The 27,775-nt window shown below is 45.4% G+C and overlaps 1 protein-coding gene across 21 annotated transcripts; it reads left to right on the top strand.

The window, feature by feature from the left end:
* Nucleotides 1-166: 166 nt before the first annotated feature.
* TJAP1 (tight junction associated protein 1) lies at nucleotides 167-27,515 on the top strand. Of its 21 annotated transcripts, XM_056818289.1 has the most exons (15): nucleotides 221-290; nucleotides 784-943; nucleotides 11,477-11,597; nucleotides 11,732-11,810; nucleotides 13,545-13,702; nucleotides 19,574-19,671; nucleotides 20,198-20,245; nucleotides 21,425-21,562; nucleotides 22,922-22,950; nucleotides 23,414-23,575; nucleotides 23,675-23,741; nucleotides 23,983-24,012; nucleotides 24,779-24,886; nucleotides 25,059-25,142; nucleotides 25,737-27,515. In XM_056818289.1, exons 8-15 carry the CDS (start codon nucleotides 21,464-21,466, stop codon nucleotides 26,799-26,801), a joined length of 1,644 nt encoding a protein of 547 aa, XP_056674267.1. In that variant the 5' UTR covers nucleotides 221-290; nucleotides 784-943; nucleotides 11,477-11,597; nucleotides 11,732-11,810; nucleotides 13,545-13,702; nucleotides 19,574-19,671; nucleotides 20,198-20,245; nucleotides 21,425-21,463; the 3' UTR covers nucleotides 26,802-27,515. The 21 variants fall into 21 exon arrangements, with proteins under 21 accessions (XP_007484028.2, XP_007484033.2, XP_056674263.1 ...); XM_007483967.3 differs by lacking the exon at nucleotides 11,732-11,810 and having other exon boundaries at nucleotides 211-290; nucleotides 21,425-21,583; XM_056818288.1 differs by lacking the exon at nucleotides 11,732-11,810.
* The last annotated feature ends 260 nt before the right edge of the window (nucleotides 27,516-27,775 follow it).

Genomic DNA, 27,775 nt, shown 5'->3' on the forward strand with positions numbered 1-27,775 from the left:
AGGGGAAGGGAGTGGATGACCTCTCCGATGGTTCCCGCTCCAAAAACCCAATGACATTTCGGACTTCAAGGTCTCCCTCTGGACTCAAAGCCTCCACCTACCACCTACTAACCCACATCTCCACCCACTCCTTTTGCTCCACCCCTTCCTACATCAGACTCCGCCCCCGACGATGACGTGTAGCGTTGCTCTGCGTGGGGATTCCGGCTGCTGCGGAGCCCCTCGCGAAGGACTACCCGGCCTGCCCCGCGGCAAGATGGCGTCCTGAAGGGAGCGGGCGGCGGTGAAAAGTTTGTTGTGGGGGCCGAAGGAGTCCGGGAGGGGGCGGGGGCCGGAGAAGCTGGCGTCAGAACCTGAGAGAGGCTGGCAGGGGTGGGGAACGAGCTGGAGAGAGGAGTGGGGTGCTAGTGGGGTTAATGTGGGGTTGGAGATCAGTGGGGGAAGGGTAGTGGGGGAGGGGCGGGGGGGCTCCTCTCTCATCCTACGGCCGGAGGCTGGGGTGGACTAGCAAGTGTTCTTTGGTTGTGTGAGGAAAGTGATTTTATGGAACCCGACTGGACGGGATCATTGCAACCCTGGAGCATACCTGAGGCTGGACACCCCCCCCCCCCACACACACACCCCCTAGGCCGTAGGAGGCTAGAGGGTGATAAGTCTTTTTACTTGGAGGGGTTGTGGGGTGAAGCTGCGGGGTGGGAAAGGTGGAGAGGAAGGTTGGGACCTAGAGAGCTTCTCCGTTGAGAAGCGGACTAAAATAATAATGCACGTGAAACCTTCTTCCAGGCCTAGATGAATCTTCTTGGAATTCCCATCACTGGCAATAGCAGCGTCTGCCTCAATCACATTTGGAGGTCCCAAGGGCTTGGGGGACTGGACTGAGGGATCGAGGCCATCTAGGAAGAAGAGAGGGTGGTGCATTGCCCCATACTCAACCCCAGAGCGGGTAAGGTGGTTCCTGGCATCGAGCATAGTATGCCATTGAGAACTGGCCCTCACCCTAAGGGAGCAGGAAAGTTGGGAAATTTCGTTGATACTTATTTACTTCTGGAAGAGTATCATCTTTTTGTTAGTAAAGTGAAAATGCTGTGGTTTGGGTCGAGTTGCCTGCTTGGTGTGTGAGAGTTGGACAAAGGATTCTGTCTCATATAAACTATGGTTAGAATGAGAAAGAGTGAACATTTCTAGAACATTTTCAAGGTTTACAAAGTGCCTTACATAATAACTCCATCCCTTTTGATCATTATCAGGAGCCAAATGATCTTATTTCTATTTTACAAATGAGGAATGGAGTGTTGGAGGTTAAGTAACTTGGCTGTGGCCACCCTAAGTAATTGCTGGAGGGGAGATTTCAAACCAAGTCTTTCCTGAATTTATAGGTCCATTGCCTTTTCCTTTCACCATACTTTCTTCATAGAAATCACCTCTTAGTTACTTGGAGTGGTTGCCCTGAAAGTATTTCTCATAGTGTTATGTGCAACAGTTATGTGTTATACACATAAAAAAACTGTTTCTCCTGAGAGAGTTGGTAGCCTGGCTTAAAGTGAAGGTTAATGGGAATCAGACCGTGGGAAATTATATAAGATAACAATAGGAGGTTGAGGTAAGGTGAAGTAAGAAAAAAGATCATGATTGTCCTCTCCCCAGATACAGGGGTATTTCCTATAACTTAACCCTTCAGGTGCTAGTGAACTGGTAATCTAGGTTTCTTGATTATCTAGTCTCTTATCCTTTTTGTTCTTAGGATTTTTTCTTTACTCTAGTGGGGAGTAGGGTTTGGAACAGATAAAAGCAATTAAGATTTGAAAGTACAAAAGAAAGAGAAATTAAATTCTTTTAAATTAGACTTAGGAATTAATTCTTCATTCAGTTATGTAGTTTCTTCCTGGCTCCTTATCCACCTCTCTAGTTACTGAAAGAATTACGGAATACTGAGAGTTAGTGATTGCTAGATTTGGTTTAGAACTTGGAAGCATAGTGGTTAGGTTTCTTGTTTGGCAGAGGAATATATGCAGTGCTCTGTAAAAGGGGAGTTTCTCCTTATCCAGACCTCCCTGTACTGGTAATTTTGTTTTCATCTGATTTAGTCCCCATTTTCTAACCCATTTTTTTCTAGTTACATTGACTTAAACTTGAGTTAAAGGATAGCTGACTTATAGGAAAAAGATAGGTAAAAGTAAGTTCCAGTAGAATTCAGTATGATTTGGTCCTAGTTTTGGGAACTGTCTAACAAACCTTTTCCTCAGGTGAGCCAGGGTCTGCCTCAGAATAAATTTGAGGTTTTAACAGGCCAGGAGTGACTTAGGACAAGACTAGACTCACATAGATAATATGGCAACATTTTGAATTCTAAGGATCTTGAAAAGCCTAAAGTGTTGGGAGCATTTTTCTTGTTCTGTAATAACCATCTTGGAAATTATAGCTAGCATAGCCCCTAGAAGCAGCTGGTGGCACAGTGGATAAAGTTCTGGGCCTATAGTCAAGAAGACTAGAGTTCAAATTTGTCACTGACTGTGTGATCTTGGGCAAGTCATTTAATTTCTATTTCCTTCATTTTTCTTAACTGTAAAATGGGGATAATAATAACACTTATCTCAGGTTTGTTGTGAGGAGCAAATGAAATAACATTCATAAAAGTGTTAGCACATTGCCTGTTATATAGTAGGTCCTCTATAATAATGTTTATTTTCTTCTTAACCCGAGTGAGAAGCCTATGTTATGTATATAATTCTTGATGTTAACTCATTTTATAGCTCAGCTTTTTCTTTGGTTGGGGAACCTTGGTAGCCTAATTTTGGGACTGACTGAAGGCAGAGTTTAGGTCTGGCCTTTGGCAAACGTGGATCAGCAGGTGTCTAGTAAAGATAGCTTCACTTCAACATCAAGATGCTGAAAGGGTCTTTCCATTAATAGCTGAAGGCATGAGGTTGTGGAACTGAGCCTTCATTTGGGACTTTTTGAGGTAGAAAAGTAAGGATCATCTCTCCAGCTTGAATCACTTAACTGACTCTTCCTAGCATCTGTTGTTTTAAAGAGCTATACAAGCCCCAGTCCTTTGAAGAAGCCAAGAAATAAGGAATTCTCTTCCTCTTCAGCTCTTTTCATCATTCAAGTCAATAGTTGTTCTGAGGTAACTTTTTTCAGAGCCTTCTGCTGTCCTGTTTGTCAGCCATTGAGAAACAGATTTTATTATATTTTAAACTCTTGCTTTCTATTTTAGTATCAGTTCTAAGACAGAATTGCATCAAGGACTAGGCAAATAGGGTTAAGTGACTTGCCCAGGGTCACATTGCTAGTAAGTGTCTGAGACCAGATTTAAACCCAGGCCTGGCACTCAATCCACTACCCAGCTGCCTCCAGATTTTATCTTCATATACATTCCTATATGAAAGTTTCTTTGGTGTCTTTCATCTTTAAATTGTCTCATTTTAGTGCTACAACTGAGTAGCAAATTGTGGATTTAAAAACAAGGAATTTCATACTACCTCTCAGTCCCCCAGACCTTACCCCCTTTAAAAAAATTGAAAAATGAAATGATAGCCTAATGAGGCTTGTTAAATAGATATAAGTTCTTGGGTTGTGTTGGTTATTGAACAATAAAAGTTTAGGGTATTTGAACCTCAAACAGAATTAACCAAAGGTTGATTTGTTCTTATATTCTGCTGTGGATCTTTGTCAGATTCTTTTTCCTCCTGCCCTCCCTCCACCCCACCCTTCCCCTTCCCCCATCCTGATAGGAAAGAGGTATGTTTGAAGCCACAGGTCCAGAGGTGTGGCAAGTACTGGTTGACTGGCTTTCCTTTGCCCTGTATTTTAGACTCACTCTTTCCCTCCTTCTGAGTCATGTTCCATCTTTACCATACCCTCTGGGCCCTTTTTTTTGCACATATAAATGACTGTGTGTGAGCAAGGTTAGACATGCATTCTGGTTGTCCACAGATCCCTAAATTTGGGGCCCAGTACATGCCTCCTTTTCTAATATTCTAATGCTTTTTCCTTGATGGGATGGGATGTGATAAATGCTTTATATAGGAGCTGTGGAAGAGTTGTGATTGTGCAATGAATTCCAAGTTTTATGGAGTTAGACTTCTCTAATATCTGTCCCCCACTTCCCCCACAAATATATAGTAATTGCACATCCCAGCATGCTGTATTTTATCTCGATTTGTGCTATAGGAGCATTGCATGCTGTGGCATGTAGTTTCTGTGGACTATAACCTTACATTTCCATATAGGTCCTAAAACTTTTTGAGCTCAGGATATGTTTTTAGCACATGATTAAATTTCAGAATAATTGTTGACAGGATTCCTTTTTTTTAAGGTATAAATAAACTCACTACATCTAACTTTACTCTCTATCCCACCCATCTTTTGTTCTATGGTGAATTATAGTAGAGATTCTCCCTAACCCCTTTTTAAAATCTGTATCTTCTATTTTTAGAACTGATACTAAGTATTGGTCCCAAGGCAGAAGAGTATTAAGGGCTAAGCAATGGGGGTTAAGTGACTTCCTAGACACATCATTTTGAAAAACCCTGTTAAAGAAATAGCTTCATTTTATGAAAGTTAGATGTTCTTACGATTTTGACCAGTTGCCAGTAGAATTTTTGAGACAAGAGTTTATGCTTTACCCCCAGTAAACTATGAAAAAATGGGAGATTCAGCCTTTTAGGGAATTGGGAAAAGAGTAGGAGAGATGATGATCTATAAGGGAAAATCATGGAAAGAAACCATTTCTTCTGAGTGGTGGTTTTTAGCTGAGGCTGGTCTAGGTGGGGACAAATCCCAAATTGAAAATTTTTTCAGGTCTTGGAGAGAGAAACAAGGATGGAGAAGAATGTGAATGAATGAACGCACAATGAAAGAGAATAGCAGAATGTTTTAGAAAGCAGAATTCAACTACATGTTGTTTACAAGGAACACACTTGAAACACATATTTACTTGGAGTTAAAATGAGGGGCTGGAGCAAAAGTCTGTTAAACATTAGCTAAAGTAAAAAAAGCAGCAGTAAAGATCACTATCTCAAGAGATTACTGTAAACATGGGAAAGATGAAAAGAAATGGAGTGAAATTATATTACACAAAAAGGCACTATATAGATAGCGTATCAATAGCAGTATTTAATATACATGTACCAAATAACCTAGCATTTACTTAAAGGTAAAGTTAATTGAATGAGAAGAAAATAAATAGTAAAATTATAATAGTGGAGGACCTTAATGTATTTCTTTCAGGCCTAGACAGAATTTAAATAAAAGAAAAACAAGTTCAAGGTCTGAATGGAACTTCAGAAAAATGGAGATTATAGATCTCTGATGTTTACTGAATGGAAATAGAAAAAAATTTACATATTTTCAGGTGTTATGGCAGCTTTGTAAAAACTAACCATGTAGTGGGGTGTAAAAACCTCACCCAAAAAATACAAACAAAAATACTAAACATATTCTTTACTGATTTCAATATAATAAAAATTATATTCAATAAATGACTTACAACAATTGAAGAAATATGGAAATTTATCAGAAATTGTGGCATCAGTTAATAATGTAGAGGAAATTAGATGAAAACTTATTTAAAAAAAATATAAAATACCCTAATTAGAAAAAGAAGAGGTACATTTTCTGTGAAACTAGGGGGGAAGAAAACCTAATATAATAAAAGTATAAAAAATGAATGAACTGATGGCTTGGATTTTTTAAAAAATTCTGATTATAGATTGCCTGGCATAGCTCATAAGGATCCTGGCCCTGGTTCCTTATCTTTTCCTCAGATCTACTTTTCCCTCACAGTGTTTATGACCTGCAAAATAACATGAAAACACCCCATGTCTTTTGTGGACTTATTAGCCTGTAGAATACCATTCCTCAGCTAGTGTAATATGATGGAGTTGGTATGTGGTCTTCAGTCTCTGGCTTTCCTTGATTTTTCTCTTGGGGGATGTGATGTTAATGAGGGTAGAAAGAGGTAGTCGGAGGGCAGGGATGCAATAGTGTTTGTCTGTGTGTGCCTCCGTAGTTAGAGGTATGATTAGACAACTATTACAACTATACTTTGTAGATGATTGGGTGGTGAATTGTAGGGATACACCCACCCTTTTCCTTCCTCTCTATTTAGATATGTTCATAGATGTACTCTGAACTGAAAAAGGTTGGAAAACACTAAGAGAGAGTGCCTAGAGGTAGTGTTAAATAAACTACCATGCTTAGCAACTGTTTCAGGTTTTTGAGAAACTTAATATGCCAGTGAAGGGGTTTAAGTTAGTCTACAGTGACATAAATAGATGGGTTTCCTCATTGTAGGTGTTTGGTAGCCCTGGACACCTCTTTCCAGCCTGTGATTTAATGCTAATATGTTCATGTTATGGCAGTTTATTCCCAGAAATACTGCACCTTTTTATTGTGTAACTACATTTATATAATCATTATGAACATTATGAACTACATTTATATAATCATTATGAACAGAATAGTTAAGGGTGGAATTAGGTGGCATTGTGTGGATAATAGAAAACTGTCAAATGATGCGACTTCTGGCTTTGCTGCACCTTTATGATGTGACCAGAACCAGGCTCATATCCTCCCTGTCCCTTTGGAAATGGAGGAGAGGATGTCCAGGAAAGCATGCTGATTTTTTTTTTTAAACCCTTACCTTTTGTCTTAGAATCAATACTGTGTATTGACTTTTAAGGCAGAAGAGTGGTAAGGGCTAGGCAATGGGGGTCAAGTGACTTGCCCAGGGTCACATGACTAGGCAGTATCTAAGGCCAGATTTAAACCCAGGAGTTCCTGTCTCTAGGCCTGGCTCTCAATCCACTGAGTGAACCAGCTGCCCTGATGCCGATTCTTTAGAGGAATAGGGCTATATAAATTATAAATTCAAGGGAGTAGCATTAATAATAGTAATGCTAATACTTCTTGTCCAGGGCTGAATTATGTGGTTAGTGGATTTTCCGTAGCTGCTAGTGTTCTTCCCTTTTGACTTTTTCATTTTCTAGTAATGCTTGATTTACAAGGCAAGTAGGGGAATGAGAAGGGGTGAAGCTTAAACCACTGGTGGTTTTCTTCTTTGTTAAAATATCTTATAAGGGGTTGATATTGGAGTAGTTGTGAAAATTTGAACTATCAAGCAGATTTTGTGGTAAAGCAATCATTCTGAGCTGGATTGAGAAATCTCCTTTATCTTTTAGGGGCCTGGTCTCCTTTTCTGACTTCTCAGTTTCTTTCACTTACATGTGAAAGGCCCTGTCTTCTCTCCTCCTTGTCAATCAATCTTTTTTTTTTTTAATTTTATTTAGTCAATTTAGAACATTATTCCTTGGTTACAAGAATCATATTCTTTCCCTCCCTCCTCTCCTCCACCCTTCCCGTAGCTGACAAGCAATTCTACTAGGTATTACATGTGTCCTTGATCAGAACCTGTTTGTACTAGGATGTTCATTTAGAGTCTGTATCCCCAGCCATATCCCCTCAACCCATGTAATCAAGCAGTTGTTTTTCTTTGGTGTTTTCTACTCCCACAGTTCTTTTTTTTTTTAAACCCTTACCTTCCATCTTGGAGTCAGTACTTGGAGTCAGTACTGTGTATTGGCTCCAAGGCAGAAGAGTGGTAAAGGCTAGGCAATAGGGTTTAAGTGACTTAGCCAGGGTCCCACAGCTAGGATTTCTAGGCCTGGCTCTCAATCCACTGAGCCACCCAGCCGCCCTCTACTACCACAGTTCTTCCTCTGAATGTGGATAGTGTTCTTTCTTATAGATCCCTCCTCTTATAGATCCCTCTGGGTTGTTCTGGATCTCTGCATTGCCACTAATGGAGAAGTCCATTATGTTCGATTGTACCACAGTATATCAGTCTCTGTGTACAATGTTCTCTTGGTTCTGCTCCTCTCACTCTGCATCAATTCCAGGAGGTCGTTCCAGTTCCCATGTAATTCCTTCACTTTATTATTCCTTTGAGCACAATAGTATTCCATCACCAACATATACCACATTTTGTTCAGCCATTCCCCAATTGAAGGGTATCCCCTCATTTTCCAATTTTTTGCCACCACAAAGAGCACAGCTATGAATATTCTTGTACAAGTCTTTTTACTTATTATCTCTTTGGGGTACAAACCCAGCAGTGCTATGGCTAGATCAAAGGGCAGACAGTCTTTTATCGCCCTTTGGGCATAGTTCCAGATTGCCCTCCAGAATGGTTGGATCAATTCACAACTTTACCAGCAGTGTATTAATGTCCCAACTTTGCCACATCCCCTCTAGCATTCATTACTTTCCATAGCTGTCATGTTAGCCAATTTGCTAGGTGTGAGGTGTATGATACCTCAGAGTTGTTTTGATTTGCATCTCATTGATTATAAGAGATTTAGAATACTTTTTTGTGTGCTTATTAATAGTTTTGATTTCTTTAACTGAAAATTGCCTATTCATGTCCCTTGCTTGGCAATCAATCTTATCTACTCCAGTGGTTTTGTTTTTGTTATGTCTATGCTGGTGACTCCCAAATCCTCCAGTCTTTTCCAGATTTCAGCCTCTCATTGCCTTTTGGACATCTCCTCCTGATGTCTTGCTAGAAGGGCATGACCCAAACTGAACTCATCCTTCTCTAGAAACCCTCCTTCTGAAACTCAATTCTTCTCAATTCCCCATTTCCGTAGATGGTACAACCCACCTCCCACTGAACATAGTTTAAAGTCTCATTCAGCTCTTACTGTCCCTCTTTGTCCAGGCAGCTACAAAGTCCTAGTGATTCTGCCTCCATGCTATTGCTCACCTTGGTTCTCTTTTTTCCATTTTGGCTCACACTCCTGTTAGATTTGGAATTAGAGTAGGGGAACTTGAGATGCCAGTCTACCTTGCCTTTTTTTAATAGATGAAGAAACTGAGGCCCAGAGAGGTGGATTTGAATTTGGGTCTTTTAATTCTAAACTAGTTCTTTTTCCACAATTTTCTCACTATTGTATTAATAGCCTACTAACTGGTCTCCCTGTCCTGAGTCTTTCTTTTCTCCAATCCACCCTTCACACAGCTACATAAATAATTGTTATAATGAACAAATACGGCCACTTCATTCCCCCTCAGTGACTTCCCCATTGCTCTTAGGATAAAATGCAAATTGTTTATATTGGCATTAAAAGTCATACATAGTATATACACTCATTTCCAACTAATAATTTCCCAGGCTTGTGCTACATTTTCTGTCCTATGTGTATTTATATCATTATCTTCTATTACTATTACATACTCCTTTGTAATTTCTACCAAAATTCTTATTTTTCCCAGAAGCAGCTCAGGTGCATCCTTTTTTCATGAAATCTTCCGTAACCCCCTGCATATAAGTTATTTCTCACTTCTCAAAGTATTTTGATATTCCTCCTTTGCTCTGATTAAAAAAAAAAACTTTTATAGATATTTTCTGTTTCTTATATCACCATAGTATTCCATGTATCCTGTCCCCTCCCAGAGAGCTATCCTGTATGACAAATTTTGGGGGCGTGGATGGGGGATAAGGGGTGAAGCATAAAAGACTGAAACATTGAAAAAGTCCAAACAAATGCAGTTGAATTCCTGTGTTTTTAATTTTGTATGTAACTTCCATGTTTTAGATGTTTAATGTTTATTGAATTTAAATCAGATTTATATTATTCCTAAATTGGAGACCTAGCCTTTGGTCCATCTGGTAGGTTGAACTCAATAATTCTACCTTACTTGTGATTCCTTCACTTCCTTTCCTTCATGATTCAGTCAAGGTAACACCAATTCCTGGGCAGCTTACTGATTCCTGAGTAGCTTTCTTGGAGTCTACATGGATTTCTATAGGGAAGAAGAATAGTCTTCTGTCTTGGGTCAAGTTATCAGGTCTTTTCTGCTCTTTAGATAAAATAAGGCTGAGGAAGCTAGGTTGGAGCCTAAACCTTCAAAACAGGATCTTTATATTAACCAGCTTCTTTGTGTTTTCTGTTCCTGCTGAACTGTTGTTCAGTTCTCCCCATCCCCCAGAATGGAATCAAATCTGGAAGAGTTTTCCAGTGAATGAGGATTTCTAGACAAGGTATCATTGTCCAGTCCATCTTCTGAGAGTAAGGATGGATTCCAGAGACCTTTCCCATCTTCTATTTGTCAAGCCTCCTCTAATCCTGGACTATATACAGACACCAAAGGACAGAAAAGTCTGATCTGAGAGGTGGAGAGCTCTGCAAATAGGAAGGGATTTATGAGGATTTCTCATTTATTCTCTGATTGGCAGTAGTAGATATAACACTTCTGTAGAAAAGAGTTATAATACCAGGTCTAGAAGAGTCTGAGCCTCTAGTTAGGCATCCGTCCTCCCATCCCTGGGCTACAGAGGTTGCCAAGATCAGGTCTAGAGTGAAATGTCATTTGTAGTCAACAGGGCTACAGCATAGGGAACAGGGTGCTACTCCCCCCACCCCCACCCCCTTTTTATTTCAGTGGCTTTCAGTAATTAGTGCACTGCCTTTCAGGTGCCTTCTGCTCTGAGATACCCTAAATTAGCACCTGAAAAATTCCCTTCCACTATAGACCTTTTCAGGGCAGGAAGGGAGTATAGGGAGGGAGAGGAGGAGTTTTATTCCCTCTGCTGCTTCACATGGCCTACTGCCTGAGCTTATTACCACCCACTTGAAAAGATATAGGCAAAATGCTTTCATATATAGATGATCTCAGATGAGTGGAATAGCCTCCTGTGCGGGGGAATGTGGAGTCCATTTTACTGGATCTTTGTTACTGGGAGGGATGGAAAGGATTCCACTGATCACAGGCTCTCTGCTGAGAAAAGGCTTCTATATCCATGAGGTCCTTTCAGAGCCCCTGAGGCTGGCAGGACACTAACCCATCACTGCCTGGCATGTACGAGTGTGGTCAGACACTATCCCATTGTGTTCCATTTTCTGATGCAATTTATGTGGTCATCTTCTCAATTCTGAGTCTGTTTTCTTCATTCTCTTCTTGTTTCCCATGTGGGAAGAGATAAGGTAGACTGAGGTGGCATAGCTTAAATATAGAGTAACAATGCCAGGCCATAGGTAGCTTTGCTCCAAGATCCTAACACTCAATGTTTTTGATTGGTTTTGCTATAACTTTATGGCACAGTCTGCCAACAGTATTTGTGGAGCAGGGAATAGGGAAAGCAGTCTACTTCTCTGCCAGGAATACCCTCTTCCCTCCCTTGATCCCTCCTGTGTGTGCCCAAGGATTATTGTCCTTTTTAATTTTGTTTTTCTTTTCTGATTAAAGAAAGAGCTTTGTGCCCCAGGCATAGTTGGTTGATGGAGGGTGAGGGCCAGATGAATGCCATGCTCCTCTCAGGAGTTGATTTTCTTTAGTTCTTCACACCTGATGAAGGGGGTCCTCTGTCTGAATCTTCTCTTTTGGGAGCATCTGTGGCACATACCTCCACAGGCAGTGGGGAGGAGATAGCTATGGTATCTTGTAGCTTGGCATCCCTTCTCTCTTTTTGCAGCTCCAGAGTTGGGCTGCTCGTAAACCAAGCTGTCTGTTTATATGGAGAGCCTGGAGGGTGTCTGCCATGAGTCTGCTGCTAACAACAAGAACTGGCTGGTTTGGGAGAAGACACTAACCCCGTGAGTCTGAACCTAGCCATATAATGTGCTGCTGATTCCTTGTTAGCCATTCTCCTTCCCATAGTCCTTACTAGAACCTGGTTGCTTCCTGCTGTCTGATGGACTCATACAATTTTTTTCTCTCTTAATTGCAGCTGCTATGCTCTGTATTTCTTGACAGTCTCTTCTGCTTGGCTTTGAGAGGGAACCCCTTTTCAAGGGTTTGGAATAGAGGTGTGACATATGAAGATGTGACATTTGGAGGTCTATATCCTCTAACTTGGCACTAACACCCCCCCTCCTCAAAATTCCATTGTCTTGGGTGCTTTAGGTCTCCCTCCCCACCCAAGGGGTATGAGTTGGTGTCTTGAGCTGCTCTATAGCTTTCATTACCATTTATAGGATCTGAAAATTCCCCTAAGGCTACAATAACTTTTAATGTTTATACCTAGGAGATAGACTGGGAAGTTAGAAAGAAGATTTTCCTCTAGTTTAGATGCTATCCTAGGGCTCCTGTTTGCCTTGAACTTCATTGGAAAGAATGATGGGTTAGTGCTTTCATTAGTTCTCTCTTCTGGAGAAGAGCTGTTTCAGGCTTCATCAAGAGAAATGTTTGGAATCAGGGAGAAGTTGGGGAAGAATTTAGGTCAGGCTTTGAGGAATTCCAGGTAAGTCATTAGCTCCTGAAACTGAAAGATAATTATTAGTTCCTAAAACAAAATGACACTAGGGAAAGAGGACAGGATTTTTTTAAAAATATATTTTATTTGATCATTTCCAAGCATTATTCGTTAAAGACAGATCATTTTCTTTTCCTCCCCCCCAACCCCCATAGCTGACGCGTAAATCCACTGGGCATTACATGTTTTCTTGATTTGAACCCATTGCTTTGTTGATAATATTTGCATTAGAGTGTTCATTTAGAGTCTCTCCTCTGTCATGTCCCCTCAACTGCTGTATTCAGGCAGTTGCTTTTCCTCGGTGTTTCCACTCCCATAGTTTATCCTTTGCTTATGAATAGTGTTTTTTTCTCCTGTATCCCTGCAAATTGTTCAGGGACATTACACCGCCATTAATGGAGACGTCCATTACGTTCGATTATACCACAGTGTATTAGTCTCTGTGTACAATGTTCTCCTGGTTCTGCTCCTCTCGCTCTGCATCACTTCCTGGAGGTTGTTCCAGTCTCCATGGAATTCCTCCACTTTATTATTCCTTTGAGCACAATAGTATTCCATCACCAACATATACCACAATTTGCTCAGCCATTCCCCAATTGATGGGCATCCCCTCGTTTTCCAGTTTTTGGCCACCACAAAGAGCGCAGCTATGAATATTTTTGTACAAGTCTTTGTGTCCATTATCTCTTTGGGGTACAGACCCAGCAGTGCTATGGCTGGGTCAAAGGGTAGATATTCTTTTGTCGCCCTTTGGGCATAGTTCCAAATTGCCCTCCAGAATGGTTGGATCAGTTCACAACTCCACCAGCAATGAATTAATGTCCCTACTTTGCCACATCCCCGAGGACAGGATTTTTTAAGTAAGAAGACCTGTGATTTGAATCTTGGCACTGTTATTTGCCATAGCTTTCTGGTTTGGGGTCAGTCACTTAGGTTCTGTGGTTCTCTTTTGGAAAATGAGGGAATGGTACTTTTCCTTTTTTTTTTTAAACCCTTACCTACTATCTTAGAATCAATACAGTATATTGGTTCTAAGGCAGAAGAGTGGTAAGGGCTAGGCAATGGGGGTTAAGTGACTTGCCCAGGGTCACATGGCTAGGAAGTATCTGGGGTCAGATTTGAACCCAGGACCTCCCATCTTTGGGCCTGGCTCTCAATCCACTGAGCCACCTATCCACCTCTAATGGTACTTTTCCAAGATTACTTCTGGCCCTAAATCCTTTGAAACTGGTATCCAGATTCAGGTATCTATTTTAAATCATGACTTTTGCTCTCACTATTCTTTGAGGTGAGTGGTAGTGGAGTTCGACCTTTCTCCACGTCTGGAGGTTGGGGTGGACTTTAACCCAAGTTGAGATAGCAGCAACAAAGGAAGACTTAGCCAGAAACAAGAGAGAGGACCTGGCTTTTGACTTCTCTATCCTCCCTAGCCTGGCTTGCAGATGGGTGAGTGAAAACTTAGGTTGGATGGGGCAATTCACTCAAAGCTTTACTTTTACCAACTTAGGGTAACTGGGAAGAAGGTGGTGTCCAGATAAATGTTCAATGTTGCCTTGTGTTCTAATAAAACAATTTTAAAAACAGCTTTCTTGCCCTCTTGGTGGCCTTCCTTCCTACAACTCCCTCTCACTTCATTCTAACAGAAGGTCCTGATACTGATCATTAGAGATACATGTTTGGGACCTAATAGGCATTGCTAAACCCATCTAGGGAGAAATTGGCTTTTATTTAGAGGATAGAAGACAGAAAGTATAGTCTCTGTCAGTGAAAGGTTGTATATGTATATTTTGTTTAAAAAACAACCCCAACAACAACCTTGACCTTGTGGTTAATTGACTTGCCTAGGATTACACAGCTAGGATTTGTTGTCTGAGGCTAGATTTAAACTCAGGATCTCCCTTCTTTAGGCCTGGCTTTCTCTACTGAGCCATCTAGCTGCCCCTGTGTATATATATATATTTTTTTTGTAATACTGGGGTTGGGATGAAGAAGGCAGGAAGAGGAAGTGATGATCTTTTTTTTGGTTCTGTTCAAGAAAGCCAGAGGGACTCTGGTCAAAAACTATCACCCTCCCCACTTTGGGTAAGACTAATTCTGTTTAGGATATGTTGGCACAGGGTCCTTTTGGCTAGTGGATTCAGCCTTCACTGTGTTCATTCATAGTGGGTGATTGAGGTTGGCATACAGGGCTGAATGGTAAACAGAAGGAATGGGTATGTTGCCAGGTGTGTTATAATTTGGTGAATAGAATGGGGGCTCCCTTTGTTCCTTTTGGTGTTTGTTTAGAACAGAAGATAAGATAGGCAATGCTTAGGGGTGTTTGTTCAGGTGGCTACTTATAAGAAACCAGCACTTGTTCTAAGCAGTTCAGCTTTACTCTGGATCCAGACATTCTCATCTTCTTGGGAATTCTGAGGACCTGTCACTCTGGTCTCCTTAAAGCCAGGCCTGGGACAAAACCAGTAGTCTGGGCAACAGGCTGAATTGGATGGTAAGGCCAGTGTCAGTTGGGACAAACCAGTTTCTTCACTGATCCCTTGAGGGGCTGCCCTGGGAAGTGATTGACATGTAGCTAGGGTTTATAACACAAAGCTGATGCTCCTCCCAGGCCCCACCTCCACACTATTGGCTGCCTGCCTGCCACGCGCCCAGGATCGCTGGAGGCTTTGCTCATGCATCTCAGGAACAGCTGCACATTTGACCTGGGTAGGGGTATGGAGGGGGGAAGGGTAGCAGGGAGAAACTCTGAAAGAACTTTGGTAGGGACCAGAAAGCCCGCTGTATGGGGTGTGATTATGGCCCTCTGTGTCTTAGTCCAAAAACTAGAAGATTGGCAGGGTTACATGGGGATAGATGTGAAAGTCATTGGACTGGAAAAGGTGTCCCTTCTGTGGTGAAGCCTCCTTTGATTGCTTTGTCCCATAGTGTTGAAGGGAGTAGGAGGGACCAGCAGCTTTGGCTTTCTTAGAATTTTTCTAGAAGCAGAATCCTTATTTTTATGGGAAATGTAGAAACAGTCATACCTGTATGGGATGCAGTCACCTTCTCCTTAGGAGACTATCTCCTTATCTGGCCTGCAAGTTCCTGAGATGTCTGAGTCTCAGAGATACTCAGATCCCCTTTGGTTTCCTTTACAAGGTAATCCTTGGGCTTTCTGTGCCTTAGCCCCAAATTTTTTTCTAACCCAGAATTTGAATGAACTGAATTAGGTAAATTATGCTGTTTCTTCCTAAAGTTATAAAGATGTTTGTGGCAGAACAGGAAATAGAACCCAGAAATCAGGATATTCCAATTCTATTGCTTTTTCTTCTGTCACACTGCCTCTGAGAGGGCTTAGGAAGCTCAGCCAGGGCCAGATGGATTTCCAAAACTAGTTTAGTTGTTGGAGTCAGGGATGGTTTTAAATTTAAAGAGGAGAGAGAGGGAGAGACAGACACAGAGTCAGAGAGAGTATTCATGTACTCAAGCACGTGCACTGGAGAGACCAGGTAGCAGAGGCTGGGATTTTTACAAAATTCCTTAACTTCAGTATGAATTTTGCTTCCCTGTGTAGTAGCCCTCATTAGATATGTGAAGAATTAGGACCCTGACAAAGAAAATTATATCTTTTCTTCAGTTCAAACATGGATCACAAAAGACCTTTTTGCCCTGGGCCTTCAAAAGAGGTTGCTTTTCCTTTTTCTGGTGGATTCCTGAGCATTGGGAAAGTTCATAAAAGAACCTGCCTAAATGGTGGCAGAGTATAGTTGGGTCTAGGAAGTAACTCTGTTGCTCAGTTGCTTCCTTTCTATGTCAGGAATAAGGGAATACCAGGGAAGATCCAGGAGTGATTGCATTGTTCCTTATCCCATTCCTCAGTGGGCTTAGACAAACAGATGTGTCCTATTTCCTAGTGGGGGGTGGGTGGAGGGGGTAGTAGTGAGGAGACTAGCAGATTTCTCTGTCTGCTCACCTCCCTGCCCAGCTGTTCTGTAGGTTAGCAGTGCATGTCTGGTCCTATTTCTGATGAAAGTAGACTTTGTTCTTTGGAGGCTGATAATCGTGCCCCATGGGGGTGTAATCAGGGAGAAGGTATTTAATACAAGGCAGGCGGGAACAGGCGGCCTGTCCCAGCTGGCAGATTGCAACATGGCAATTAGGTAGGGTCTTATCCCTCTCCCCTCCTCCCTTTATTGGCCCTAGCTGATATCCAGGAGTTGAAGAATGAATGTTATTCAGGAGTAGAGGAAGGGGGTGGACAGGGAAGGGAGGAGTTTTGCATACTCCTTTTCCCAAGAATTGGAAGAGGAAAGTACTACTGTGATAGACTTCATATGGTAGAGATACCCAGCTGTGCAGCTATCGGTAAGACTCCCCTGGACTGACCCAGGCAGCAAACTTTCTCTTGATGCTTTAAATCACTTTCTTTATCAACCTTTTTATAGTTCAGCCTATGGTAAAACTTAGCTCTTTTCCTTACACCAATAAGATAGGTTGGGCTAGTTCAGGGGATTCTTTCAGTATGTACTTAAGACTCCCCAGGCTCATCCTAATGTGAATCCCAATCATGAAACTTAATGCATCTTTGGTTCAGCCACAGTCACTCAGAACCCATCCTGGGCCTTGGTAGAATCCATCATCTCCCCTCCAGCCCCCAATGTGTGCCCTCAAATTCCTTCCAACTACATGAAGTCTATCTTTGACTGAGCCTCTTCAAGCTGGAATCTGGTTCTTCAAAGACTTCTCTTATTCAGGAGTGTTTAGAAAATACTAACTGGAGGAGGGATAGGGGAGGCCCTAGAGCAATGTCTTCTATTTTCTCTCCTGCTCATCTTTCACTGTTCTACTTCAGACCCCTCTCCCTTTACTGTCTTCTGTCTCAGGCTGAGTTATCAGGCTTTTTAAAAACCTTTACCTTCTGTCTTAGAATCAGTGCTGAGTATTGGTTCCAAAGCCCAAGAACAGTAAGGGCCTGGCAATTGGCATTGTTTAAGACTTGCTCAGTGGTATGTAGCCAGTAAGTGTCTGAATTCATGAACCCAGAACATTCCATCTTCAAGCCTGCCTCTCTATCCACTCAGTCACCTAGCTGCTCCTTATCAGGTCTTTTTTGCTCTTTATTGCATCTAGTTGTACTCCCTATGCCTGTTCCCCTCAGGGCTTCTCTCTTTCCTGCCTAGGATAGTGGGCTCCTTGGATGTGTGGAGAGTTATTGCCCTATCCCTCTTAGCAGAACATGATTTAGGACTACTTATAAGTTAGGAGTCAGTATGTGGAACCAAATGACCCAGAGAGGCTTTGGTAGTGTATGTGGATTAATCAGGGATGAGAATTGGTACAGGGATGGAGGAGGGATGACTCCACCTCCTGGGAATCAAAGAGTTTCAAGCCTATCTATAAATTACATTTTTTGTCCAGATAGATTTCCTTTTGATAATCTGCCTGGGGGACTTGTCTTCCCTACTCCTATGAGAATAGGTCCTCCCTCCCCTCATGGTGCCCGTACACCAGATTCCCTTTCTGCCATTTAGAAGTGTTTTGAAGAGAACAAGTAGCTTCCATGCCAACTTCTCAGTATGAATTTTCCACTGACATCGTTATTCATTCTCTCTGATAACCTGAGCTGGTCTTAACTTAGGGCGGGAAGGGGGAAATGTTTGTTCAAGGCTCTTTGCATTTTTAGCAGCTGAGACAAGCGGAGCCACAGGATGTGGATGTAACCAGAGCCAAGGACTATAGAGTTTGGAATGGGGCAGATCTGCTTACAGGTAGGGTTACCAGACACCTGAGAGAGACAGTCAGAGACTAGAGAGCAAGCTCATCCTTCCTGCCTCTGCTACCCAGTACCTGGTGCCATGAAAGAGAGGTGGGGAGAACACTTTGTATCATAGGGAGGAGAGAATTTGTAGACCTGAGGGTGAGGGGTACATGAAGGGACCTGTAGGGAGGAAGTCATTCTTGGGCAGCAGGGGGTGGAGTGACTAGGGAGACAGGCAGGCATTTGGCATCTTTTTTCAGAGAAGATAGACTGGCAGGGCATGTTCTCCCTCTTCCCCCAGGTTTAGGTGACTGCTGAGGCTTGACTACCTCTTCTCTTCTCTCCTTTCCTGTGCCACTGGTGGGCTTTGGGCTGGGTTTGTTTGTTTGTGTATAGTACAATGTTGGGACCATTGCCTTGTGCCCCCCTTGTGCTTCCTGACCATCTACTCTGCTGTGGAGTCACCCTTTTAAATCTGGTGGCCTAATGGTCTTTCTAGATTCCTTCCCTTAGGCCTCTTCTTGAGGGATACCTCTCTAGCGGAGTCTAGTGGGGTGGGGGTGGTGAGGTTGTGGCTTGTTTGCTCTCCCACTCCACTCTTTAGGAATGTGCTATGTCCTCGTGGGCCTGCCCAGCATTCCTGCAGATCGAGTCAGCCAGCATGCTGCCTGTGCCCTGTGGGGACATGCTTCTAGCCCTGCCATCAAAAGGGGCTCAGAGGTTGTGGCTCTGGCTCGTGCTCTTAGGCCCTGACCCAGTTCCCCTTGGCCCCACCCTACCCCAGGGTGTGGATTGAGCCGCCCAGACCAGACCTCTCCTTACATCCTCCCTTCACCCCTCCACCGGCACGCTTCTTGCCCTGGGCCCTGCAGGAATGCAACAGGAGCACAGTGCCGAGTCACAGCCAGGGCATGTCCTGACAGCAGAAACACGTGCTCTTTCCTGCTCTGCTCCCACAGCCCCTAGCTCTATGACTGGGGATGGGAGTTTGTTTTTTATACCAAAGAGGCCAGTTGAGGTTAATGCCTCCCTCAACTTCAGGCAGGTGTTGACTGCCCCCATGCTGTAGCTGTGATCACTGCAAGTGATAGTACGCTTGTGTCTTCAGAATAGGATGTGGGGATTGGGGAAGAGGGAGAAAGGGAAATGTGTATAATTCTTTCCTGAACATTCCCTTTTTGAAGTGAGTCAAATTCCAATGTGCACTGAAGAAGTGTTTGTGCCCACAGACAAGCCTTTTGGGAACATTGGTGGGCTGTCTGCCAGTGTCCTCTCCACCCATCCTTTGGGTCCCATTTAGATTTCTCCCTTCTTGGCTTATTCACTGGAGATTTCTTGGTATTTGAGGGCCCTGAGAAAGTGGGGGCAGCCAGTCCAGGGGCATGTGGCAAGTTGGGGTCCCATTCTATTGCCTCCCTGTTTCCTTGTCTGGGATATTTCTGTGGAGAAGGGTTGGGATAATATATACCTTTTCCCATTCATTCTTAGAGGGCAGTCTTTTCCCTGGTTCTCCCTAGCCCAGGGACAGAGACAGGTGGCTGACACCCGGTTTCTCCTTTCTTTCTCTTCTTGGATTTCAGGAGTTGTCAGTCAGAAGAGCTGGAGGGGCCCCAGGATGAGGAGAGCCAAAGGCTGACTTCTGGACAGCAGAACGGAGGGAGCTGCCGACATACAGATGGTATGTCTCCTTTGAGACCTAAAGGAACTCTTTTTTTATGGGGAGAGTTGGACTAAGTTAAAGTTTTAGATAAAAGAAATTTTAGGTGGGAGGTTTAGTGTGGCACTACAAGAGCTATGAAAACCAGGTGGTGGATTTACTGGATGTCAAATCTCTGGGAGTTAGGGGCAATTAGGTGGTTCAGTAGATTGAGAGGCAGGTCTAGAGTTGAGAGTTCCTAGGTTCCTCTCACAGACATTTCCTAGCTGTGTGACTTTGGTAAGTCACTTAACTCATTGCCTAGCCTTTATTGTGCTTCTGCCTCGGAATTGATATATTGATTCTAAGACAGAAGGTAAGGGTTTAAAAAAAAACTGGAGTTCTCTTGGGCTTACAGTTTCTCTCTGAGCCTAAGAGGAAGAAGTGGTTGGGGCAGAAGCCCTATAGTATATTAGTTAAGTTTTGTTTTCTCTCTTTGGAGTGAAAGGGAGCCATGGAAGAATCTGCATTCTGGGTATATTTCTAACTCTTTTGTCCTCCCTCTCAGAATGCCCGTGTGAATCCCCTTGGTGAGGCCTCAGACTGAGCCCTATAGGTGAGTTGTATTTTTCATTAAAACTATTCCCTTTATTTACAAAGGAAGGAAGAAAAAGAATAAGCATCCACAGCTGTGGATCCACATATGTCTCAAATATTTGGTCCAAAATACCATTTTTATGGCTTTGGGCTTTTAGGGGTGGATACTTCTGCCTTAGCAACTACTACCTCATAATACCAGTATCCTGGAGAGACACCACAACATTCCCTCTTATCCACTTCAGTATCTCATTAATTTCTTTTACTTTTTTTTTAATCCTTACCTTTTATCTTAGAATCATTACTAAGTATTGGAATACAAGGCAAAAGAGTGGTAAGGGCTAGGCAATTAGAGTTAGGTAACTTACCTGGGGTCACACAACTAGGAAATGTCTGAGGTCAGATTTGAACCCATGACCTCCCATTTCCAGACCTGGCTCTCTATCTACTGAGTCATCTGCTGCCCCAATCCCATTTATTTCTTCTAGTCAGGTGTTTGCTGTGATGGGATCCAGGTCTAATAATAACAACTACTAGCTAGCATTTATATAGTGTTTAAGAGTTTGCAAAGCATTTTACATGTTATCTTATTAGAGCCTCACAACCATACTGTGAAGTAAGGATTTTTTCAGAAAGAAACTGAAGCTGTAAGTCACACAGCAACTAAGTGCCTGAGTCAATATTTGGACTCAGGTTTTCCTGACCCCAACACTCTTATCCATTGGCCTTGCCCTTTGGTTGTCATACTCTCATCTCTCCTCCACTCATCTGATTTCTGGGAGCCAGACCATCAATTGGCTTCTCTTCCAAAAACTTTTTTTTCCTACAGAATCCTTTTAAGGTTAGCTATAGGTGGTGGTGATGGTGGTAGGGGGAAGAAGGGAGAGGAATGCTATCTTGAGTTGTTCCCCCACACATACCCCTGGCCTTTTACCTGAATAACCTGTTATGGTCCACAAGCTTGGGAGGGTGCCCACTTGAGAACATTTCTTACATCACCCACCCCTCTGCCCAGCAGCCCAATGGGAGTGCTTCCTCCCTCCCCTGTCTTGGATAAGGGGGTGGATCGCATGTAGCATAAGGATGAGATTTGGGCACTCTGTCTCTAAAAGGTTTGCCATCACTGACCTATTATCTTCCTGTCTCCTTCAAGTAGTAGCTGACCATTTCTCAATCCCATCTTCTCCCACCTCCTCAGATCCCTTCAGAAGGCTAAGGCATCTGACCATCTCTCAGGATGACCAGTGCAGCACCCTCCAAGAAGCCATACCGCAAAGCACCGCCACAGCACCGAGAGCTACGGCCTGAGCTGCCTGCTCCATGGGCTCAGCAGGAGGTCAGCATGGTTGAATGTCAGGTAACCCAATTCCAGTGGGCAGGCACAGAAGCCTGGACATTCAGCCAGCATTTCCACTGCCTTCACTTCTGATCTAAGAAGGAAGTAGTAGGAATCAAGGGAGACAGTGGAGTGAGCAGGCTTTGGACTTTTCCAGTCAGACAGCGTGCTGTGTCTGGAGTGGGTGACAGCACCTCTGATGTCCTCTACAAGTGTCCATAGTATTTGCTGGTATTTCAGTAGTTTGCCCAGGAGGGGGGCCAACGAGAGGGGATTTCAAAGTCTCCTAAGGGTTTTTGAGTTGGCTCAACAAGGTGATCCTGCACAGCCAGCCTGATGGAAGGCCAAGGTGCCTTAGTACGAAGCTTCAGGCTCCTGGATTGTCTAGGAGAGAAAAGATGTCATGATTCCTGAGCTTCTGGAGTCCAAGATTTGGCCGAGAAAGCAAGGCCATGGGAATCACTTTGGAGGGCTGGGCTTCGAGTTGGCCTCATTTTTTTAGGAGAAGATGGGAGCCAGCTTAAACCTCCGGGAGATGCAATCCTCCCATAGAAGTGCCCAGTGTTTAGAAATGATCATGGCCTTAGAACAGGGAGGTAACAAAAAAACCCATTCCAGAGACATAGTAGCCACAAGAACAAGTAGTTATAGACCATACCATAAGCTAAAAATCTGGTGGTCCTACTAAGAGGGATGCTCTGAGCACGGCACATGAAAATGTGCTTTTTGCAGAGGATCATGGTAGCAGAATGAACCAACACAATGGAGCCTCAGTACTTGTTTCCTCAAATGCCTTTGAGCCAGAGCTTGGCAGCCTCCCTACTGCTGTGCCCAACCTTCTCATAATTTGCCTCTTTCTCCCTGTCCTTCCTTCTCTTTTGACTTGAGTGAGGGAAGTTCCCTCTGCCTCCACCTGGCCCCTTCCCCTCTCTAGGCACTCCCACCTAAGCTTGGTCGAGGAGGCATCTCTGGACTCTTTCATGTTAGAGTGTATGCATGGGTAGGTCAGGCCACTTTCTTATCATCTCACATGTGCTCCAAGGTCAGCAATGGTGCCTTCCCCTCCAACAGGGCATGGGCTGGAGCAGAGCCCACTGGGTGTTCATGTCTACATCTTCATGGAGAGCTGAGTGGAGGAAATTTGTTCAGGTTCTTTGGCTGGGCCCAGCTGCTGGCCTCTGATGTTGGATGAGAAGTAGGGGTGGGGAGGAGTGCCCTGCCACCTCCTAGCCGGGGCAGGATGTAGGGCTGAGACTACCAGGCTGACTGTGCTAAAGGGAGGGGGAGGGCAGGGCAGGGGACAGGCCAAGCAGGGCCAGGGCAGAGCCAAGCCTTGGGCTTCTTTTCTTTTGTGCACAGGAGACCCTGACAGACTCGGAGAGGATGAAGTAAGTGCTGGCCTCCATCCCCCCTTCATTTCTGTATCTCTAGTACCTTGGACACCTGAGGCATTTGACCATTCTGATGAATTATTTCCTGTCAGCCCCTTTACCCTGGTTCACCCCCCCCCCCCCCCCCCACCTCTGGCTGGGAAGTAGCCCACTGGGCAGAGGGAGGGAGGCCTCATTCCCTCAGCTTTGTACTTTGGACACCTAGGCTGTTTTCTGAAGTAGGTGATAAAGACTGCACCTGGAGGTCCAGTCAGTCTGGACAGTGGCCAGAGACAAAAGGGTCAGAGCCCCCCTCTCCCCTCTGTTCTCCTCATTCCTAGTTTGTCACCTCCTTCCCCTCCTCCTCCAGTTCCTGGGGCTCTGTTCATGAACAGCCTCATCACTGGCCCAAGGAGAAGCAGCCATCTGGGCCTTGGACCTTAGACCCTCTGAGCCTCTGTTCTCGCCTCTCCCTATGCAGGCTCCTGCAGCAAGAGAATGAGGAGCTGCGGCGGCGCCTAGCCTCTGCCACCAGCCGGACGGAGGCTCTGGAGCGGGAGCTGGAGATTGGGCAGGACTATCTGGAGCTAGAGCTGGGTCAGAGCCGGGAAGAACTAGATAAATTCAAAGACAAGTTCCGACGGTGAGAGTGACTATGGGGTTGGAGCTGGGCCCAGGGCCAGGTTGGGCTGGGGTCGGCCTAGTATGCTGACAACACACCTCAATCCCTTCCTCTTTGCAGACTACAGAACAGCTATACAGCATCCCAGAGGAGCAACCAGGAGCTGGAAGACAAGTTGCACACACTGGTAACTGGCCATGCGGGGCAATGAGGCCCCCCTGCCCTGGGGTGGGATGGTGTCTGTGCTCTCAGGGACGCGGGAACAGGGGTGGAAGAAGGTAGGGAGCTGGGGGAGGGGGTGGTAGAAGGGAGGGAGCCACAGTGTGTTGTCTGAGTCAGGACTGTCCTAATGCTCACGGCTGTTTCTCTTCTCTCCTCGTCTTCCCCTCCCCCATGCCGCCACTGCTGCTGCTGCACTCTCCTCTCAGGCCTCTCTTAGCCACAGCTGGATTTTTGCAGTTGCGTCTGAGTTTGTTTTTTCTCTCTCTTGTACCTTGGCCTTGTCCTGGGGACCCCTCCCCCCCTTGCTAATTTCCCCTCCCCTTTGCTCTATCACTAGTTCCCTCTTCTAGCCCTCCTCTTTATCCCTGTTCCAGGCCTTGTTCTGTTCTTGGAGCAGTGGCCAAAGGGTGCCCTCTTCTCTCAGGAGCTATGGAGGGCCAGGAAGCCTTGTAGGTGACTTGGGGGTACTAATTGATGCCAGTGTTTGACAGTGTCCTCCTTGCTGCATTCAACAGAGATGGCTGAGTAAATCTTGCCAGTGCTACAGAAATACCAGGCTAGCCCTCCATCTCTCCCCACCCTGTTTCTGGGCACAATACATTCTTTAGAAGGCTCCACTGGTTCAGTAGAACCTATGTTTGGAAGGTCTCTGCTTCTGAACAGGTGATGTCAGTCACCCTTAGTTCCCTTTGCCCCTTCTCTCCCCCATCCCACCCCCACCCCTCAGGAGCCTATGCCCAGAGGCACGGCAGCCCAGAGACACCTTTGCCCACTCCTTGAAGTGGAAGTTGGTAGATATTCAAGTCCCTTCCCTCATGTAGCCAGCCTATAGAGCAGGAAGGCCCTGGTTTCCCATTATCTGTCCATCCATCCGTCTGTCTGTCTTGTCTAGTCTACCTTAGTGGTCCTAGCTCCTGTGGCTATCCCCTGTCTGTCTGGTGGGGAGGGAGTGATCTGAGGTGGCTGAATGTTGGGCTGAGGCTCCTTCATCTCTTACTGCAGATTAAGAAGGCTGAGATGGACCGGAAGACCCTGGACTGGGAGATCGTGGAGCTAACTAACAAGCTGTTGGATGCAAAGACCACCATTAACAAGCTAGAGGAGCTCAATGTAGGTTCCTTGGCCTTATTATGGAACACTGGGCACACAGGCCTCTTTTCCCCATGCCTGATAGGGTGGGTGGGTCCAAGCTCTGGCTTGGTGGGGTCAAGGGCACGAAGTTCCCCTTCCCCTGTGCTGGGTACAGGGCAGGCCCCGATCCTAGTGCAGTGTGTATTCCCAGGAACGCTACCGGCAGGACTGTAACCTGGCTGTCCAGCTTCTCAAGTGCAACAAGTCCCATTTTCGAAACCATAAATTTGCTGATGTGAGTGTTGCCCACCCTTCCCTGTGTTCTGAACCTGACTTTCATTCCCCTTCCATTTCACTTCCTGCTTCTCACCCCTACTGCCTCCATTGTCCTCTTCTTTCCTCTCCCCAGAATCACATTCTGTTGATTCTGTCTGGTTGCTGCCCTCTGCTGGCACTGTCCTTCTCTAGGGGTATTGAGTGGGAGTAAGGGATCTATAAACATTTTCTGAGCAGGGGCATGGGCTGGGGTCAGGGAGAAGGTTGTACTCTGGGCCCCAAGTAAGGGGAGGAGGGAACATGTGGAGAGCTATTTGCCAGGGACAAAGCCTTTGCGACTGGCACAAAGAATGGTGTGCCACTGTATTTCCAACTAGGGACCAATGACCCTAGGACTGTCCTCAGGCTAAAAGCCTGAGGTTCCAGTTAAAGCTGGGGGAGATCCTGGAGGGAGGGGTCACTGCTAATTTCCCCATGCTTGTTCCTAGATCTAGGAGTGCATACCCACATCTGGGGCAGAAATTGATTTGGAGGTGGTACCCAGGGCTGGAAGAAGGCTTATGTTGCAAGAGCCTGTGCTGTGCCACTCACCTATCTATGTCTCTCCTTCCAGCTGCCATATGAGCTTCAGGACATGGTTAGCAAGCACCTGCATAGTACCCAGGATGCCCCTGGCCCTAGTCCTGCCCCTAGCCTGGCTCCAGGAGCTGTGGTACCCACTTCAGTCATCGCTCGAGTCCTGGAGAAGCCAGAGTCACTCCTGCTCAACTCTGCCCAGTCTGGCAGTGCTGGACGCCCTGTGGCTGAGGATGTCTTTGTGCATGTGGACATGAGTGAGGAACTGGGCAACCCTGCCAGTCCCATGGCTTCCATGAGTCCCACCTCCCAGGCCAATGGGGAGTGTTGCCCTTCAGGCAGTACTCAGGGCTCATCAGAGGAAGAGCTGCCCCTGCCACCCTGTGAGAAGCTGAGCCCTTACCCTACCCCGCCACCCCCCCATCCTTTGTACCCTGGCCGAAAAGTGATTGAATTCTCTGAGGACAAGGTGCGTATTCCTAGGAATAGCCCTCTGCCCAACTGTACCTATGCCACCCGACAGGCCATCTCTCTAAGCCTAGTAGAGGAGGGGTCAGATCGGGCCCGACTCAGCCCTGGCAGCCCAGCCTCTACCCAGGCCTCACCTCGACCACCTGCCAGTCCACCCTCTGCACCTAGCGCTATTGCCAGCTCTGCTAGTTCTGAAGAAGATTTGCTATTAGCCAGCTGGCAGCGAGCATTTGTGGATCGGGTACCTCCACCTGCCCCTCTGACCCAACGCACAGCCTTTGGGCATGATGTGCTTCCAGATACCTGTAGTTTTGCTGGCAGCCCCTCAGATAGTGAGGACCCTGTCCCTGCCCCTTCATCCCCATTGGGTGAGGGGTGTCGGCTGTTGCCATTCCCCAGCCCACTCCTCTCCAGAGATGAGGATGAGTTGAACCTGCCTGTGAGCCCTGCAGAGGAGCGCCAGAGCTTGCTGCCTGAAGGAGAGGAAGGGTCTGGCACCCCTCCTGAGGAGACCAGGGCTCGATTGACCTCCAGTCGTCCCCAGAGAAGCCCCAAGCGGATGGGTGTGCACCATTTACACCGAAAGGACAGCCTAACCCAGGCCCAGGAGCAGGGCAACCTGCTAAACTAGAGCCTGGCATCCCCTTCTCCCTGCTACCCCCTTGCCCTCCCCCTCCCCCCCAGGTTGTAACTGCATGGGGGACACTGAGGCCTCCTGCCCACTCTAAACTCAGGTTCCCCAGCCCCCTGCTCCTTGGACCAGCCAGTTCACACCATTGAAAAAGCAGGGACCTTTGCCTTGGAATTGGCATTGAATCAGTCCCTTCACCCATTTGGAGGTTGACTTTTTCTACAATTGAGGCACCTGATGCTTGTCCAAATAGGGCCTGCTAGGCCTTACTGATCCCAGCTGAGCACAGGAGACCCTTTCCCCAAACCTTGACCATCCCTGGGCTGCACTGGGTGTTTGTTAGGGTTAGGGGGTGGGGGGAAGGTCCTGTCAGTATTTGCCCTGAAGTCCGATTCTCCCTCAAGGGAGTTTATTTTGGGGGAAGGGGTTGTTTTTGACCCCCAAGTTTCTTTTACTTATTGCCTGACACCCTTTCCATGCTAGGGGCTATTGTTGCAGATCTGTGAGGTCAAGGGTGAAAGGAGGGTGGCTTAGGACTTTGTCTCCTTGGGGAAATGGGGTGGAGAGAAATCTCCTGCTTGGGCTGGCCTTAGACCCAGGGAAGACTAGAGGTGCCCCTCCCTTCCTTTGGCTCTAGACTGTTACTCTCAGCTTTGGTAAGTTTTCACAACGATAAGTCTATTTTAAAATCAGAAATAAACTATTTTATCGGTAGTATGGAGTCACCTGTACTGCTTGTCCCTCCAAACTCACCCCTGCCTAGTGGTGGTCCTCTACAAAGGTTTATCTGTCTGAAGGCACTCGGACCTCTTGGGGATCTTGACCTCAAATCCTGGTACTAAAGGAGATTCCCAGAGCCCCTTCCTCATGGGACGGAGAGTTACATCCTTCTGAGGCTTCTTCCCCAGCCTTGAACTCTCAGCTGTTATGTGGAAGTGAGAGACTGTGGCCTCGGGGTTATCGTTGAGTCATTT

The sequence above is a fragment of the Monodelphis domestica genome, chromosome 2, assembly GCF_027887165.1.
Source record: "Monodelphis domestica isolate mMonDom1 chromosome 2, mMonDom1.pri, whole genome shotgun sequence".
Lineage (NCBI taxonomy): Eukaryota > Metazoa > Chordata > Mammalia > Didelphimorphia > Didelphidae > Monodelphis > Monodelphis domestica.